The sequence below is a fragment of the Mauremys reevesii genome, linkage group 25 (assembly GCF_016161935.1).
Source record: "Mauremys reevesii isolate NIE-2019 linkage group 25, ASM1616193v1, whole genome shotgun sequence".
In the NCBI taxonomy this organism is placed as follows: Eukaryota; Metazoa; Chordata; order Testudines; family Geoemydidae; genus Mauremys; species Mauremys reevesii.
The window spans coordinates 11744049-11761196 of NC_052647.1; the positions used below are offsets into that span (position 1 = coordinate 11744049).

Here is a 17148-nt window from a genome sequence, read left to right on the forward strand (position 1 = left end):
GCTCCCCACTCAGCATTCCCAGAAACCAGCCAGCACATTCCCACTTCCTCACAGGCACACAGCAGCTGAATCCTTGGAAGCAGGGGGTGCCACCCTCTGTTTTACAGATGGGGAAACCGAGGCACAGAGCGGGGTGGTTAGTTCCTGGCACCCACTCCTGTGCTCTGAGCCGGGGCCCTGCCCCTCTCTGGCTGGGCCGGGCCGATCCGGGCATGTCAGAGGGCAGGGGTGGCGATACGGGACAGATGAGCCCCACAGCTGGTTCTGTCCTCCCTCCCCGTCCCCCCAGTGGGGTGTGACCAAGGCTCCCCGCGCCCGCAGGTACCAGCAGCTCAGCACCATGTACAGCCCCAACACGGCCGAGCGGCAGCGCCACAGACGGAGGGGGCTGCCCCGGCAGGTCTTCGAGCAGGACGAGGCCGCGGAGGAGCCGGTGAGGCCGGGGGGCGAGGGAGGGTGGCCCCGGGCAGAGCGTGGCCCCGGTTGGGGGGGATCCGTGGCTGGGTCAGTGATATCATCTGGCTCTGCAGGAGCGGGGGCTGGGCTGGAGGGACATGGGGGTAGAGGGGCGCGTTGGGGGGTCTGGGCTGGGGGGGGAGGACACCCCCTCACCCCTCCACCCCCCCCCAGGAGGAGCTGAAGCGCCGCTCGCCCTCCCTGGACGACACGCCCCGGGGCAGCTGGGCTTCCAGCGTCTTCGACCTGAAGAACTCGGTGGCTGACCCGCTGCTGCCCGCCCTGCTGGGGCACACGGCCATGGAGGAGCTCGACCGCTGTAACGAGGAGCTGCGCAAGGAGAACCGGCACCCGGAGCTGCTGGCGCTCTTCCCCGCCCCCGACGAGGTGAGCCACAGGGAACGGGCCGGGTCCCCTTTCCTGGGCGTGTGAATGTGGCACCCCAATGCCCCAGGCGAGATCGGGGCCCACCATTGGGCTGGGCCCTGCCCCAAGAGCTCCCGGAGGAGGGGAAACTGAGGCACGGAGCTGAGTGAGTGCCGGAGCCGAGATGTAATGATGCTGCCTTTGGTGGGACACTTCTGAGAGCGTCAGTTCAGGACAAATTGCCAAGAGCCGGGCAGTCAGAGCCCAGGCTGGGGGGCACCAAACCAGCCAGCCAGAGGGGACGTCGGTCTCACCCCACTGGCGAACCACACGTCACACAAGCAATTCCCTCAGACACTCCAGTCTCCCCACCAGGGCCACTCGCTATGGGGCCGAATGGTTATGAAAACCAAGGCCCCAGGAAAAGGGAAAAGGTTCTGCCGACCCCAAAGGACCAAGCCCCAGACCCAGGTCACTCTACAAATCAGACCCACAAATCACGCTGGTGCCAACCCTTCAGGATCTAAAATCAGGGAACAGATACAGCCGAGGGCTAGAACTGGTTACATGGGATCAGTGACATCCCGTAAGGGCAAAGTTCTGGGTTCAGGCTTGGAGCAGGGATGGAGTAAACGGCAGGTTCAGATCAAGTCTCTGGAACATCCCCCGCTGGGACGGGTCAGTCAGGCCTTTGGTCAGAGCTTCAGTTTGTAGCAGGTCCCTCCAGGGTGAGACGCAGGATTGGAGACCAGATGGAGGAGTTTTCAGGGCCTTTTATATCCTCTGCCTGTGGAAGGGCCCCTCCATTCTTACTGTGGAAAATCACAGCAGCAAGATGGAGTCTGGAGTCACATGGGCAGGTCACATGTCCCTGCAGGACTCAGTTTACAGGCCAACACCATCGTGTCCATGTTAGTCTGAGCGTTCCCAGGACAGCTCAGCGGTGGGTTGGCGTCTCCCAACGTCCAGTGTCCGTTAGGTGTTTCTTGACCGGGCACTTCCTGAGACCAGCCCCGGCTCGAGACGCCGACCGGACGCTTCACTGGGGCTACTTAGCATCAAAGCACATTGAGAGACAGACAGACAGACACACACACACTCTCTCTCTCTCTCTCTCTCTCTCATATATATCGTAACCAGCAAATCATCACCTCTGTATAGACACCTCACGGGGCCTCCTTGGTACAAGATTTGCTGCAACTATATCCCCGTGGTTGCAACAATGATCTATACGGTCACATGATGCATCCGACGAAGTGGGGATTCACCCACGAAAGCTATAAGGTGCCACAAGACTCTGCTGCTTTTACAGATCCAGACTAACACGGCTCCCCTCTGATACTATACGGTCACAGTTCATGTCAATGACGTCACAGCCCCAAGAGCTCCCAGTCTAAACATACCGGGGGGAAGGGAAACTGAGGCACAGAGCTGTGGTCAATGGCAGTGCAGGGAATAGAGCCCCGGTGTCTCCACGAGGCCACGGTGCCTGCGCAGGGCCTGCCCGTGCAGTGGGTATAAAGGTAGGGTCTGGGTGGCCGCGTGGGGCAGGCTGGGGGTGCCAGGTGGGTGCTGGGTTCGAGGGGCCGCTCTCACTGCTGCTCCCTGGCCGGCAGGACGAGGCGGTGGAGCGCTGCAGCCTGCCCGAGGTCCCCCGGGAGCACTTCGGCCAGCGGATCCTGGTGAAGTGCCTGTCTCTCAAGTACGTCGCCCCTCATCATTGCAGCGACTGGGCCGTGGGGGCTCCCTGGGGCCGGGGGGAGGCAGCATTTCCATCCCCGCTGTGGGGAGGTGCCCAGAGCCCAGCGAACTGCCCTGTGGGCTGGGCCAGTCCAATGGGGGCAGGGGGGTGTCCCCTGTCTCCCCCCGGGGAATGAGAGGGGGGGGCCTGGCTGTGAGAGCAAACAGCTCAGCCTTGGACGTGCATGCTGAGCCCTACTCATCCCTAGAACCTCGGGGGGGGGGGGCATGTGGGGGCAGTGATGTCTGTTAGAGGGGAAACTGAGGCACTGAGGGCGGGGCTTGGCCATGGCGGCCCAGTGAGTCAGTGGCAGATCCTGGAATCCTGGCTCCCAGTCCCCTCCCGCCCTGCTCTAACCACTAGACCCCATTCCCTCCGAGCTGGCCCCTGAGTGCCGAGGGGTGTGGGGCTGGCGGGGGGGGCTGGCGCACTCACCATCTCTCCGGCACCAGGTTTGAGATCGAGATCGAGCCCATCTTCGGGACACTCGCCCTGTATGACATCAAGGAAAAGAAAAAGGTACCCGATGGCCCCTCCCCATTGGGGCGTGTGCCAGGCCAGGGGGGCAGGGACGCAGGGTGAGGGGTATGGCCTGGCTGGGTCTCTACCTACTGGGCACAGGGGCAGGGATGCAGGGAGAGGGGCATGGCCTGGGCCATACTGACCAGGGGACAGGGCTGAGGGGCGGGCCCTATGCCGTACTGGCCAGGGGGCGGGGCTGAGGGGCGGGGCCTGGGCCATACTGACCAGGGGACAGGGCTGAGGGGCGGGCCCTGCACCGTACTGGCCAGGGGGCAGAGATACGGGGTGAGGGGCAGTACCTGGGCCGTACTGACCAGGGGGTGGGGCTGAGGGGCGGGGCCAAGGCCATACAGACCAGGGGGCGGGGCCTAGCCCAGCCCGCACGGAGGCGCTGTCCCCTGCTCTCACCTTTGCTCTGTCCCTAGATCTCCGAGAACTTCTACTTCGACCTCAACTCGGAGCAGGTGAAGGGGCTGCTGCGGGCGCCCGGCGGCCACCCCGCCATCTCCACGCTGGCGCGCTCCGCCATCTTCTCCATCACCTACCCCTCCCCCGACATCTTCCTGGTCATCAAGGTGAGGGGGGGCGTGACCTGGCCTCTCCGCTGCCTGCAAACGTCCGTGCGGCTCTAACCACTAGACCTCACTCCCTTCCGAGAGCTTGGGTGGAACCCAGGAGTCCTGGCTCCCAGCCCCCCCCGCTCAACGCACTGGCCCCCACTCCCCTCCCCAGTGGTCACTCGTTTCTCTTCTCCCCCAGCTGGAGAAGGTGCTGCAGCAGGGGGACATCGGCGACTGCTGCGAGCCCTACATGGTCATGAAGGAGACGGACGCGGCCAAGGTAGGTGCTGCCCCCGGACCCGGACCCGGACCCAGCCCCGTCTGCAGGGCGGCTCACCTGGGAAAGCCGGTGTGGGTCCCTGCCGCCCCCTTCTCCCTGCTTTAACCTCTAGACCCCACTCCCCTCCCAGAGCCAGGGAGAGAACCCAGGAGTCCTGGCTCCCAGCCCCCCACCCCCGCTCTAACCACTCAGCACCACTCCCCTCCCAGAGCCGGGGAGAGAACCCAGGAGTCCTGGCTCCCAGCCCCCCACCCCTGCTCTAACCACTCAGCACCACTCCCCTCCCAGAGCCAGGGAGAGAACCCAGGAGTCCTGGCTCCCAGCCCCCCACCCCTGCTCTAACCACTCAGCACCACTCCCCTCCCAGAGCTGGGGAGAGAACCCAGGAGTCCTGGCTCCCCCCCCCCGAGGGGTACCGCTCTGACAGCAGCAGTGCGATTCCCCAGATCCCCGGGGGGCTCGGTCTGGGAGTCGGGGTGAGCCGGGGTTACCCCGCCCGGTGACTCCGTGCCCGTCCCTGCCCCAGAACAAGGAGAAGCTGGAGAAGCTGCGCGGGGCGGCGGAGCAGTTCTGCAGCCGCCTGGGCCGGTTCCGCATGCCCTTCGCCTGGACGGCCATCCACCTCCTGAACATCGTCAGCACCGCCGGGTCCCTGGAGCACGACCCCGCCGACGCCGAGAGCGGTGAGCCCGGCTGGGATGGCGGGCGCAGCCTCTGGCTTCCGGCGCCTGAGCCGGGCGTGGGCACGGTCCGGAGACCTCGCGGAGCGACGGTCCCCGCGGCGCTGCGGGGCTGGGTGGGGGCGTTCTGCCCTCTGGACCTGTGCTGGCCCCAGTGCCCCAGCATAGCACTAGGAGGTGTTGTGGGGCAGGGAGTGGGGTGGAGGTCCCCAGGGGGTGCTCTCCCCTGGCAGGCAGGGCTGGCCCTAGGGGGCACTGTGGGGCAGGGAGTGGGGCAGAGGTCACCAGGGGGCGCTCTCCCCTGGCAGGCAGGGAGGTCCCCAGGGTGGCAGTAGGGGGCGCTGTGGGACAGAGGTCACCAGGGGGCACTGTGGGGCAGAGGTCCCCAGGGGGCGCTCTCCCCTGGCAGGCAGGGAGGTCCCCAGGGTAGCAGTAGGGGGCGCTGTGGGGCAGGGAGTGGGGGGGAGGTCCCCAGGGGGCGCTCTCCCCTGGCAGGCAGGGCTGGCCCTAGGGGGCGCTGTGGGGCAGGGAGTGGGGTGGAGGTCCCCAGGGGGCGCTCTCCCCTGGCAGGCAGGGCTGGCCCTAGGGGGCGCTGTGGGGCAGAGGTCCCCAGGGGGCGCTCTCCCCTGGCAGGCAGGGAGGTCCCCAGGGTGGCAGTAGGGGGCGCTGTGGGGCAGAGGTCACCAGGGGGCACTGTGGGGCAGGGAGTGGGGCAGAGGTCCCCAGGGGGCGCTCTCCCGTGGCAGGCAGGGAGGTCCCCAGGGCAGCGCTAGGGGGCGCTGTGGGGCAGGGAGTAGGGCAGAGGTCCCCAGGGCGGCGCTAGGGGGCGCTGTGGGGCAGGAAGTGGGGTGGAGGTCCCCAGGGGGCACTCTCCCCTGGCAAGCAGGGAGGTCCCCAGTAGGGGGCGCTGTGGGGCAGGGAGTGGGGCAGAGGTCCCCAGGGCGGCACTAGGGGGCGCTGTGGGGCAGGAGGTTTTGAGCTAAAGCCGGGTCCTGGCTGCTGCTGGTGGTTAACGGCTCCTGTTACCCGTGGCCGAGCGCCGGCCGCACCCCAGTACTCCCCATGGGAACACTGCGCTGCAGGTTTCTTGCCAGTGGCTGTTCAGGCAGCTGCTGCCTCCCACCCCAGAGGTGGCTGCAAAAAAATCCTTCGTTGTCCAGCTCAGCTGGGGGCCACCAGGGAGGAGGCTGGGTGCTGCCGGGCTTCTCCCTGGGTGGCCGGCAGGCCCCGTGGAGTCTCTGGCTGGCGCGTCCCGTGGGGCTTTGCTGGGCCCGCCCGCCGGGAGCCCCCTTTGCCCGGCTGACCCCTCCCCTCCCCCCGGCAGAGCGCCGGGGCACCTGGAACGAGCGCAAGCGGAGGACGCTGGAGCGCATGAGCGCCGGGGAGGAGCTGTGCAGCTTCGCCGGCTTCCGCCCGGCCACCCTCACCGTCACCAACTTCTTCAAACAGGTAACGGGCGGCGCCCCCTGCTGGCCGCGGGGGATTGATGGAGGGTGCTTGGGGGTGGCGCTGTCTGGGTGGGATGGGCTGCATTTGGTTTGGGGACGGAGCTTGGGGCCCCCAGGGGGCAGAGGGGGGTGTCTGCTTTGGGGGCGGGGCCAGGGGGTGTCTGCTTCGGGGGCCTGGCAGCCGTGTGGCTCTGGGGGGTGGGGCCAGACGCCGCAGCCTGCTCTGCTCTAACGCCCGCGCGGCCCCGGCAGGAGGGCGACCGGCTGAGCGCCGAGGACCTGTACAAGTTCCTGGCGGACATGAGGCGTCCGTCCTCGCTGCTGCGCCGGCTGCGGCCCATCACAGGTGCGGCTGGCGGGGGCGGCGCGGGCGGTGGGGACGGCTGGGCACCGCCGGGCTCTGTGTACTGCGGGGGGGTTAGGGGCCCGAATGCAGCAGTAAGGCCCCCCAGGGGCAGCCGCAGAGCCACACCCACGGGGGCTGCTGCACCCAGGGCAGCCCTCACGGCTGCTCTAACCTACATCGAGGCCAAAGGAACCTCCGGCAGCCCTGGGGGAGGGGAGCTCCAAGCCCCGCCCCATGGATCCCCCAAGCCCCGCCCCTCCCAGGTCCCACCTTCTCCCTGCCCTGGGCCAGGCACCCAGCACCATCCCCTGTTGACGTCTTCCTCGAGCCCCTGGGCTCAGTCCTGTGGGTTAGCGTAGCCACGGCCCTCCCTTCCCATCAGCCACCGGGCCGGCTCTGGCCGTGGGGGTCTGCCCCACGCACCGGCCCCATAGCGCTGAGATCCTCACGGCCCGTCGCCTCCTCTCCCCAGCTCAGCTCAAGGTGGACATCTCGCCGGCGCCCGAGAGCCCCCACTACTGCCTCTCCCCGGAGCTGCTGCACGTCCAGCCCTACCCGGACCCCCGGGTGCGGCCCACCAAGGAGATCCTGGAGTTCCCGGCCCGGGAGGTGTATGTCCCCCACACCACCTACAGGTGGGCACCCGTGGGCACCGCTGCCCTCTCCTGGGGCGTCACTGGCCGCCCAGTGACGCCCGGGCATGGCGTCATCGGCCATCACATGGGCACTTTGCTGATCAGCAGGGCCGGGCGCGTCTGCTGGGACCCCTGGGACGGCGAGGGGGGGGGCTGGCTACCAGCCCTGAACCCCGAGTGCACCCACAAAAGCCACTGGGAAAATGTGACTGGGGGTTAGTCTGATCTTTGGCCCCGAAGGGCCAACGACAAAGATGGGGTGTGGGGAGCAGGGGCTGGGATAGCAGGGGGCTGCGGGTCGGGAGTGAGGGGCACCGGCAGAGCTGTGGGGGGGCAGAGCTGGGAGAAGGGGGATTGTGGGTCAGGATTGAGGTTCTCTGGTGGAGCTGGGGGGGCAGGGCTGGGATAGTGGGGGGCTGCGGGTCGGGAGTGAGGGGCACCGGCAGAGCAGGGGGACAGGGCAGGGAGAAGGGGGAATGAGGTCAGGACATGTTCTATGGTGGAGCTGGGGCAGGGCTGGGATAGTGGGGGCTGGGGTCGGGAGTGGGGCACCCGGCAGAGCAGGGGACAGGGCTGGGAGAAGGGGGATTGTGGTCAGGACAGGTTCTCTGGTGGAGCTGGGGGGCAGGGCTGGGATAGTGGGGGGCTGCGGGTCGGGAGTGAGGGGCACCGGCAGAGCTTGGGGGGCAGGGCTGGGAGAAGGGGGATTCTGGGTCAGGATTGAGGTTTTCTGGTGGAGCTGGGGGGGGCAGGGCTGGGATAGTGGAGGGCTGCGGGTCGGGAATGAGGGGCACCGGCAGAGCAGGGGGGCAGGGCTGGGAGAAGGGGGATTGTGGGTCAGGACAGGTTCTCTGGTGGAGCTGGGATAGCGGGGGCTGCAGGTTGCGAGTGAGGGGCACCAGCAGGGCTGTATTGGGGGGGAGCTTTTCCCCAACACCCCTGTAGAAGCTGGAGTCACTTTCTCTCCAATAAGCCCCAGGAGGAGGGCGGCTCCCCCCGGCCCGGGGTTCATTTATTTCCGGGGGGGGGGAGGCTCCGGCGCTCGGTGCCAGAGCCCTCGGGAGGCGTGTCCGTCCCTCGGGAGCCAGGGGTCCTCCCAGCTCCAGCGGCCCGGCTGGCGCTGCCTGGCCCCTTGTCGCAGCGGCCCCTGGAGCCGGGGTCCCTCGCTCCGTGTGGCTTTCCTCAGCCGTCCCGCGCGGCCCGTTCATGTCCTGGCGCCGGCGCGACCCTCCATCTGCCGGGGGGAGCGGGCAGGCTGAGAGCAGGTGGGGGGGGCGATGGGCATCGTGGGGCAGCCGGAGGGGGGGGGACCCACTGGCTTTTCAGGGAAACTACCTGGGCTCCGCCCCCACAAGCAGCACCCAAGGGAGCCGCCCCCGCTCGGGCTCCGGGCAGACCCAGGGTCCCCAGCCTGGCTCAGACCCCCTGGCTGCAGAGGCCGGGGGTGGGGGTGGGGTTGTGCCTGAGCCAGGGATCGTGGGCAGCATGCCCCCCCCATGCTCCCCCAAGCCGAGCCCCCCCCCACCCGCCCCTCCGTGGGGGCCTTGCCTGCTCCCGGAGCCGGGCCAGCTGCTCTGCCTGCCTGGCCGCTTGCTGCTGCTGCTGCCTGGCCACGTCGGCCAGGGACTGGAGGGTGAGGTTCTGCCGCTCCACGTGCGTCTGGGGAGAGCCGGGGGTCAGACGCTCCCGGGGGCACGTGCCAGGTGACCCTTTGCTCCCCCTCCCCCACCAGCCACTCCCTCCCCCGCTCCCCTTGTGTTCCCCCATGCCCCCCCTCCGGGGGCTGCCTCCCCCCATCACCCCTGAGCTGGGGGCCCAGCAGCCCGGGGGGATCAGGGCCTGGGGCTCAACGGATCATGGTGCCCGGATCCCAGCGGGGGTGGGTCGGCGTCACTCCCTGGGGGTTGCTGGGGCCAGATCCTGGCTGGGGTCGCTTCCCCCCCCCCTCGACAGGGTCGTGCTGATCCCCCCCCCAGGCGAGGGTTGAGCCCACGGTTCAGAGCCCCCCCTGCTGGCAGCAGCGGTGCAGGCCGGGCCAGGGCTGGGTTTAGGGTTGTCTCACGCCCAGGCCCGGGGCGAGGGGGGGTCAGGGCAGCATCTGGAGCCGGGAATTCCCGGGGCCCAGGTGTGGAAGGACCCCAGCGTGCGCGTGTTACCTTGAGAGCAGCCAGCTCCGTGGCCCCATGCCGGGGGCCCCTCCCCTCCAGGCCAGCCAGCGTCTCCTCCAGCTCCTTCAACCGCTCTGCCAGCAGGAGGCGCCCCGCTAGCGTTGCCTGGAAGGCCTGGGCCATGCTGTGGGTCTGCAGCCCCAGCGCCGTCTCCTCGGCCTGGCGGGGGGAGGGGAGAGCAGCAAAAGCATCTTGCCCTGTGCCTCAGTTTCCCCATCTGGGGCTGGTAATCCTGCCCTCGGGGCTGCGGGCGCCCTCCGTTGGGCAGGTGAAGTGGGAGACCTGGAGACTTGGGGGTTAATAGACACCTGGCCCCAGCCGCGGAGACACCCCCAAATCCTCTTAGCCCCAGGGCCAGGATCCAGCGGTCTCCTCCTCCTCCCCGCCTGGCCTCCCGCAGGCTTTGCAGACTCTAACCCATCACCCCCTGCCGTACAGCCGGGGAAACCGAGGCAGAGATGTGAACCTCGAGGTTTCAAGCTGAGGAAGTGCCAGAGCCAGGAATAGAACCCAGGAGTCCTGGCTCCCAACCCCCTCACCCCTACTTCCCCCAGGCGGGTACCTTGAGCCCCTCCACTGCCTCGCGCAGCTCGTCCATGGTCTGCCGGGCCTGGCGCGCCTGGTGCTGCACGGCCCACAGCAGGTGCTGGCAGCGCCTGAGCCGGCGCCCGGCCTGCTCCAGCCGCTGCCCCGTGGCACCGTAGGTCTCGTGCAGCGCCTGGCTGAACTGCAGCACCCCATAGACCAGGATGTCCACCTCCTCCTGCGGGGCCACCCCCGGGGGGGGCAGGGCCGCGCCAGGGGGCAGCAGGGGCAGCAGCAGCAGCAGCAGGCTCAGCATCGCTCCGGCACCGGGCGCCGGAGGGCAGGAGATGGCCTTATACAGGCCTGGGGGCGGGGGGAGGTGTGGGGCAGGGCATTGGGTGTCTGGTGAGACTCCTCCCCGCCCCCGGGGCTCCGGTGCCAGCAGACTTTGGCAGCTGGCGCGGGTCCAGCGCCCTGTCCTGACGGCTGCCCCGGGGCACGGAGCCCCTGGCTGGGGCAGGGCAGTTGCGAAAGGGGATTGCGTCAGAGAGGCAGCAGCGAAGGGTTAATAACGGAGCAGAGCCCCAGCGGGCGACCATAGAGCTCCTGACACACACAGCTAGACCCCGCTCCACTCCCGGAGCCGGGGAGAGAACCCAGGAGTCCTGGCTCCCAGCCCCGCCCCCCCACGCTCTAACCACTAGACCCTGTTCCCCTCCCGGAGCCGGGGAGAGAACCCAGGAGTCCTGGCTCCCAGCCCTGCCCCTCCCCGCGCTCTAACCACTAGACCCCGCTCCACTCCCGGAGCCGGGGAGGGAACCCAGGAGTCCTGGCTCCCAGCCCCCCCCTCCAACTGCCCTCCCAGACTGGGGTTCCGGCTGAGACAGGATCTGGGGCAGTCCAGTCCAGTGCAGGGTAGCAGGGGAGGGCACCTGAGCTGGGGGTCTCAAAGCAAATCCCCCCCCTCCGCCTTTTCATCCCCCTCCCCCGCACTCCTGGGCCCCTGCTGCCCGTTGGCTCTTGGCCTGCTCAGCTGCATGCCCGCCCCGGAGCGGCCCCGTGATCAGTGTGACCTGGGTCACCAGCGGGCAGCCATGTGCGGGCTGGGGGTCAGGTCAGGAGGCACCACGGCACAGCCGGGGGTGGGGGCGCAGCGCCATCTGGGAGCTAGGATACCTGGGTTCTCTCCTCTGCCTCGGCACCAAGCCCCCTCCCCTCTTGGTGCCTCAGTTTCCCTCCCTGCAATGGGGCTGCTGCTCTTCCCACAGGCCTCTGGGAGGCAGGACCCTGTGAATGGACATTGCCAGGCCCCTGTTGACCCCCTGCGTGTCTCTCTCCCGCCCCCTCCCAGGAACCTGCTCTACGTCTACCCCCAGAGCCTGAACTTCAGCAGCCGCCAGGGCTCCGTGCGCAACATCGCCGTGAAAGTGCAGTTCATGGCGGGCGAGGAGCCCAGCCAGGCCCTGTCGGTGAGTGCCGGCCCCAGCCCCCAGCTCCCCGGAGCGACAGCCGCCAGGGCACCCGGCTCCTGGCGCCCGGCCTCGGCCTGACACACCTGCCCCCAGCCCGGTTCGGGGGCAGCGGAGATGGAGCCACGGCTCATGGGGTGAAGCGGAGATGGGCCTGGCACCGCCCCTCCCTGCTTGCGGCCCGGCAGCGGAGTCTGGCCGAGCAGGAGGCTGGGGGGCCTTGGCCCTATAGCAAAGCACCGTCCCGGGGCACCCGGGGGTGCTGGGTCCGTGGCACCAACAGGCTCCGGCTCTTCTTGGGGCTTCACCGAGCCGCAGCCTCCAGCCCAGCTGGGGAGTTTCAAAGGGATCTCGGGATTTCAGGGGCTGGCCGGAGAGCTTTGCCCCCCCCCCCGGTTGCCCGGCCTGAGACCCCAAAAACACCGGGGCTGCCGGGGGGGGGACGCGGTGCCTGCAAACTCAGGGCCCTTTGAGGCGCTTCACGTCAGCCCCAAGATCGGGGGGGGCCCCAGCTCAGCGATGCTACATGGGGGCACCCGAAACGTCTGGCCAGAGCTTAAAGTCTCTCCAGGATCCCAGGGAGGTTAGGCCCGGTGCCTGAACCCCCTAGGCAGCGCTGTCCCTCTCCCATCTCTCGCAGCTGTGTCAGTCTGGGGCTGTCCTGCCTGTCTGCCCCCCCTTGCCCGGTGTAACGTTTCTTTCCCCAGGTGATCTTCGGCAAGTCGAGCTGCAGCGAGTTTACCAAAGAGGCCTACACGGCCGTGGTGTATCACAACAGGTGAGCTGTCGAGGCATGGCGGGGGGGGGGCTATTTCAGGTAATACGGTAACCCGTCCGGGGGTGTCAGGGGGTGGGGGTGCTAAGCTGGATGGGGGGCTATTTCAGGTAATACGGTAACCTGTCCGAGGGTGTCTGGGTGGGGAGCACCGGGCCGGGCCGGTCTCTGCCTGGGGCTCCCCAGGACGTGGGCCGGGCCCCAGGGCAGCCCCCCAGCCTGGAGACTGGGGGGTTTCAGTGCCTGAGCGTGGGGGTCGGGGGACGCCGCGGGGGGCTCACTGCCTGCTGCCCCCCCAGGTGCCCCGAGTTCTACGAGGAGTTCAAGCTGCAGCTCCCGCCCGCCCTGACGGACAATCACCACCTGCTCTTCACCTTCTCCCACGTCAGCTGCCAGCCCAAGCCGAGCGCCCCGCTGGAGACGCCCGTCGGCTACACGGTGCGGCCGCCCGGGGGGCCCCCCGCCCCGATCCCTGCCCCTGGGCGCCTCCCAGCCTGCCGAGCGCCCGCTGAGACGCCCGTCGGATACACGGTCCGGCCGCCCGGGGCCCCTGCCCCGATCCCTGCCCCCGCCCCAATCCCTGCCCCGGGAGCCTCCCAGCCTGGGGCCCCCTGCCCGATCCCTGCCCCGGGCGCCTCCCAGCCCAAGCAGAGCCCTGCCGCTGGAGGCCCCGCTGTCCCCGCCCGATCCCTCTCCAGCCCTGGGGCCCCCAGCCCTTGTCCCTGCCCCCCGGGCGCCTCCCCAGCCCTGGGGTCCCCGGTCTCATCCCTGCTCTCTCCTGCCAGTGGGTCCCGCTGCTGCAGCACGGCCGCCTGCGGACGGGGCCCCTCTGCCTGCCCGTGTCAGTGGAGAAGCCCCCGCCCAGCTACTCCGTCCTCACCCCCGACGTAAGTAGGCGCGGCAGGTCTGGGGCAGCCCTGGCCCTAGGGGGCACCGGCTGGCTCGGGCTGGGGTCTGGGAGGTGGCCATCCAGGCCGGCAGACCCAGTCTGGACCTGCCCCAGTGAGGCCGGGATCGGGGAGCCAGCCCCCTTGAGACCGGAGCTACGTCGGGGGGGGAAATGTCCTGCCTTTGGGCACCACCCACCCTGCAGCTGGCAGGGAAACTGAGTCGCAGGGGCATGGTCAGATCCCGGGACGGAGCGCCGCTGCACCCCTGCCTGGCATCCGTGCCCTCTGCCCGTGGGGATGGGGTGGTAGCTGGGACCTGGGGGTAGGGGGAAGGAGTGGGGGCCGGGCCGGGAGCGGTCAGGAGCCGGGGCCCACGGCTCTCCCTCCCCGCCGGCAGGTGCAGCTCCCCGGCATGAAGTGGGTCGATAACCACAAAGGGGTGTTTCACGTGGAGCTGCTGGCCGTGTCCTCGGTGCACACGCAGGTGAGGGCGGGGCTGGGGCCGACGTCCTGGGGGGCTGGAGCTGGGGGGGGGAATGGGGTGGGTGGGAACTGGGCTCCCCAGGGGGCAGGTCAGGGAGTGGGGGGTAGGGAGGCTGGGGGTGCTCTGTATGGATGGGGGGCACCGCGTCTAGTTACTGCATGGGGGGCGCTTTGCCAGGCTGCGGGGGGGCCGGGGGCCTGGCTGAGGATCTGGGCCCTGCCCCCCGGCCTCAGGCCCAGCCTGTCTCTGGGGCTGGGATCAGCTCCGGACCCGCCGCCCCAGCTCTTGGCAATCCCGCCGTGCCCGCTCGCGGCCCCTCCTGGGCTGCCGGACACGGCGTCTCTGGGGCTGACGGGGCTGATCCCTCTGTGCCCGCGCTACGTGCCCGCCCGCCCGTGGGGAGCTGGAGCCTGGCTTGGGGGGCCAGGACTCCTGGGTTCATTTCCTTGGCCCCCCCGCGCTGGGGGACGGATGCTAGTGCGAGAGGCCAGAGCGGCGCCGGCCGGTGCCCGGAGGTCCCAGGAGGCGGGAGCCCCCCGGTGCCACCTGCCCCTGTGCCCCGGCAGGACCCCGCCCTGGATAAGTTCTTCACGCTGGGCCACGTGCTGGAGGAGGGGCACTTCCCGGTGCGGCTGCGGGATGCCGTGCTGACCGAGGGCAGCGTGGAGGGGGAGCTGCGGGCCAGCGTGGCCGGGCTACGGGGAGCCAGGCTGGGGCCACTGCTCGCCCACTGCCACCGGCTCCTGGACAAGCTGCTGCTGCTCATCGCCCGCCCGCCCGTCATCGGGGGCCAGATCGGTGAGTGCCCGGGGCCCCCACCCCGCCCTGTGAGCAGGGGGTGCCCGGAGCCCCCACCCTGCGGGGACCTCGCCCTGTGATCCGGGGGGGGGGGGAGAATTCTGCAGCTGCTCTGATTGGCTGTTCTCCCCAAGGGGCAGGGCAGAGGGGAAGACAGCCAATCGGGGGGGCGTTTTGCAGTGGATTTCCCGTGTGTGACCCGGGCCGCGTGACGCCGGCGTGTCGGAGCCCCCGCAATCGGCCCAAGCCCCAGGGGAGCATTAGCCCTGCTGTCCCGATGGGGAAACTGAGGCACCGGGCGGGGCAGTGGCTTGCATGTGCTCAGCCAGCAGGCCAGAGGCAGAGCCAAGGAGTCCCGTGTGCCAGTGCTGGGCTCCCCCCACGGGGCCAGGACTGATGGGGACCTGCACCCGTGCCCCAGGGAGAGGAACCCAGGAGTCCTGCGGCCCAGCCCTGCCCCCAACCCTGGCTCACCCCTGCCCCCTTCACGTCTTCCCTCAGTCAACCTGGGCCGCGCCGCCTTCGAGGCCGTGGCCATCATGGTGAACCAGATCCACCGGGGCCTGGAGGCCGGCCAGGGCCAGCACGGCCACAACCCGCTGCTGGCCGCCTACGTCCACTTCGCCTTCCGCCTGCCCGCCGAGACGCCGCCCGCGGGGAACGGTGAGCTGGGGGGGCAGGGCTCCCGGGGGGGCCCTTAACATCCGTGGGGCTGTGTGTCTGGGGGGGCAGGGCCCCTGGGGGGCCCTTCATCCGTGGGGCTGTGTGTCCTGGGGGGGGCAGGGCTCCCGGGGGGGCCCTTAACATCCGTGGGGCTGTGTGTCCTGGGGGGGCAGGGCCCCTGGGGGGCCCCTTAACATCCATGGGGCTGTGTGTCTGGGGGGGGCAGGGCAGGGGCGGCTGCTGGGGGCCAGTTCCCAGGGGTGTGATGGAGGCAGGCGCTGCTTCTGGGGAGGGGCGGGTGGGAGGAGGCGGGCTGCTCCCAGGGGGGATGGGGGGGTCTGATCCCAGGAGGGGTCTGGGAGTGTTTCCTCGGGGGGATCCTCGGGAAGGGGAGCAGAGTTGAGGAGGGAAACCGCGCTGAGATGCAGAACTCCTGGGTTCTCTCCTGGCCCTGGGAGGGGAGTGGGGGCTGGTGGTTAGAGCAGGGGGCTGGGAGCCAGGACTCCTGGGTTCTCTCCTGGCCCTGGGAGGGGAGCGGGGGCTGGTGGTTAGAGCAGGGGGGACTGGGAGCCAGGACTCCTGGGTTCTCTCCCTGGCCCTGGGAGGGGAGTGGGGGCTGGTGGTTAGAGCAGGGGGCTGGGAGCCAGGACTCCTGGGTTCTCTCCCCGGCCCTGGGAGGGGAGCGGGGGGCTGGGAGCCAGGACTCCTCGGCTCTCCAAGGGGGTTAAAATGCCTCCCCACCCCCTTGACTCCCCCCGGGTGATTGTTCCAGAGGCCGGGACGCCGCCCCAGGGGGCTGCCATCCAATGTGCCACCCTGTCCCGCGCCACCGGCCGCCCCGCCAGCCTCAACCTGGCGCGCTCCAAGAGCATCAGCAACAGCAACCCCGACCTGGCCACCACGCCCGGCTCCCCCGACGACGAGGTCCAGAAGATCCTGGGCAGCAAAGTAAGGCCGGCGCTGGCTGTGCCCCAGGGCAGGGGCACCCCCACCCCCTTCCCGGCTCTGCCGCTCTGCACCCCCCGGGGTGGAATCAGCCCCCTGGGATCCCTGCTCGCCGCCGGTCGGGCACGGCTCCCCCGTCCCCTGCCACCGTCCCCGCTTGGTGCTTTCGGGCTGGGGGCTCTGGGTGGGGCGTTTCCGGCCGGTTCCCGTCTGAAATCCCGCCGTGGGCAGGGGGCTGGCTGGGCAGGAGGGGGCTGGGGGGGGGTCCTGCTCTTGGCTCTGAATCCGCCCTCCCCCGGTGACGGTTCTCGCTGCTCTCTCCTCTCCCGGCGGCCGCGGTGCAGGGGATCGACCGCTCGCACTCCTGGGTGACCTCGGCCTACGCCCCCGGCGGGCCCAAGGCCGTGCTCCGCCGGAACCCGCCCAGCTCCAGCGCCGACCTCAAACAGGTGCCCTTCCCCCTCTCCGCTTCGCTTGCCGGCCGGGCCCCCCCCCGCGCAGCGCTGACCCCCAGTGGGGAGGGGCGAGGACTGCGGCGCCTCTCCACGTCGCTCTGCACCTCCGCCCGGGGTGGGTGGGTAGATCCGGCGCAGACCCCCATGGGGCACTGGTGGGGGGGGGCTCGTCCATCACATCTCTCCTCTGCTCCATCCTCTCATTCCATTCGCTCCTCTCCTCCATCATCACCGCCCGCCGCGTCCCACAGGCCTGCGAGCGAAGCTCGAACCGCCTCTCCTCCTTCCTGGAGCGCTCCTCCGCGCCCGCCGCCCCCACCAGGCCGACCGCCAAGAAGGTAGAGGGGGCGGGAGGGCGGCCGAGCAAAAGTCGGGGGGCTGAGGGGGGGGTAAATGATTCTTGCCCAGCTACAGCTGATCCTCGGGCTCCTGGGAAAGACACCCCCCCCCCGACACCCCTGCATCCACCCGTGGAACAGACACGGGGGCCCGGACTCCTGGGTTCTGTCCCCAGTGCTGGCAGGGGAGTGGGGTCTAGTGGTCAGAGCAGCAGGGGCTGGGGGCCCGGACTCCTGGGTTCCATCCCTGGCTCTAGGAGCGGGAAGTGATGTAATGGCTAGAGCTGGAGCACTGGGAGCCCAGAGTCCGGTCCCCTGCCCTCAGCCCAGCCCTGCCACTGACGTCCTGTGTGGCCTGGGGTACATCATGTCGCTTTTCCGTGCCTCAGTTTCCCCATTGATAATGCTTGCCTGAGGCTCACTGAGGTGACACGAGGCCTCGTTAATGAACGCCAAGTCCGTGCACGGAGCCCTGCCCTGGAGAATCCCAGTGTCGGTAAAGCCTTGAATCGGTACCGGGCTCTGATCCCACCCGCGCCCGATGCATTATTCAGAATCCCCGAGCTCCACAATGGCTCCGAGCCCTGGGTCTCCCCGGCCGGAC

At 69.4% G+C, this 17148-nt stretch overlaps 1 protein-coding gene across 9 annotated transcripts in view; it reads left to right on the forward strand.

Moving 5' to 3' along the window:
* DOCK6 (dedicator of cytokinesis 6) overlaps positions 1–17148 on the forward strand; it is a 47421-nt gene that overhangs the window by 11679 nt on the left and 18594 nt on the right. For 3 of the 9 annotated variants that reach the window (XM_039514358.1, XM_039514360.1, XM_039514359.1), the window contains exons 5-24: positions 322–433; positions 631–843; positions 2439–2524; positions 3016–3082; positions 3511–3660; positions 3845–3925; positions 4452–4608; positions 5930–6054; positions 6306–6399; positions 6872–7034; positions 11079–11196; positions 11904–11974; positions 12271–12409; positions 12757–12858; positions 13259–13345; positions 13912–14143; positions 14645–14806; positions 15579–15754; positions 16096–16200; positions 16458–16544. In XM_039514358.1, coding sequence (XP_039370292.1) covers positions 322–433; positions 631–843; positions 2439–2524; positions 3016–3082; positions 3511–3660; positions 3845–3925; positions 4452–4608; positions 5930–6054; positions 6306–6399; positions 6872–7034; positions 11079–11196; positions 11904–11974; positions 12271–12409; positions 12757–12858; positions 13259–13345; positions 13912–14143; positions 14645–14806; positions 15579–15754; positions 16096–16200; positions 16458–16544 — 2527 coding nt within the window. The remainder of the gene's footprint in view (positions 1–321; positions 434–630; positions 844–2438; positions 2525–3015; positions 3083–3510; positions 3661–3844; positions 3926–4451; positions 4609–5929; positions 6055–6305; positions 6400–6871; positions 7035–11078; positions 11197–11903; positions 11975–12270; positions 12410–12756; positions 12859–13258; positions 13346–13911; positions 14144–14644; positions 14807–15578; positions 15755–16095; positions 16201–16457; positions 16545–17148) is intronic. The other 6 variants (XM_039514361.1, XM_039514362.1, XM_039514363.1 and 3 more) reach the window with 3 other exon arrangements.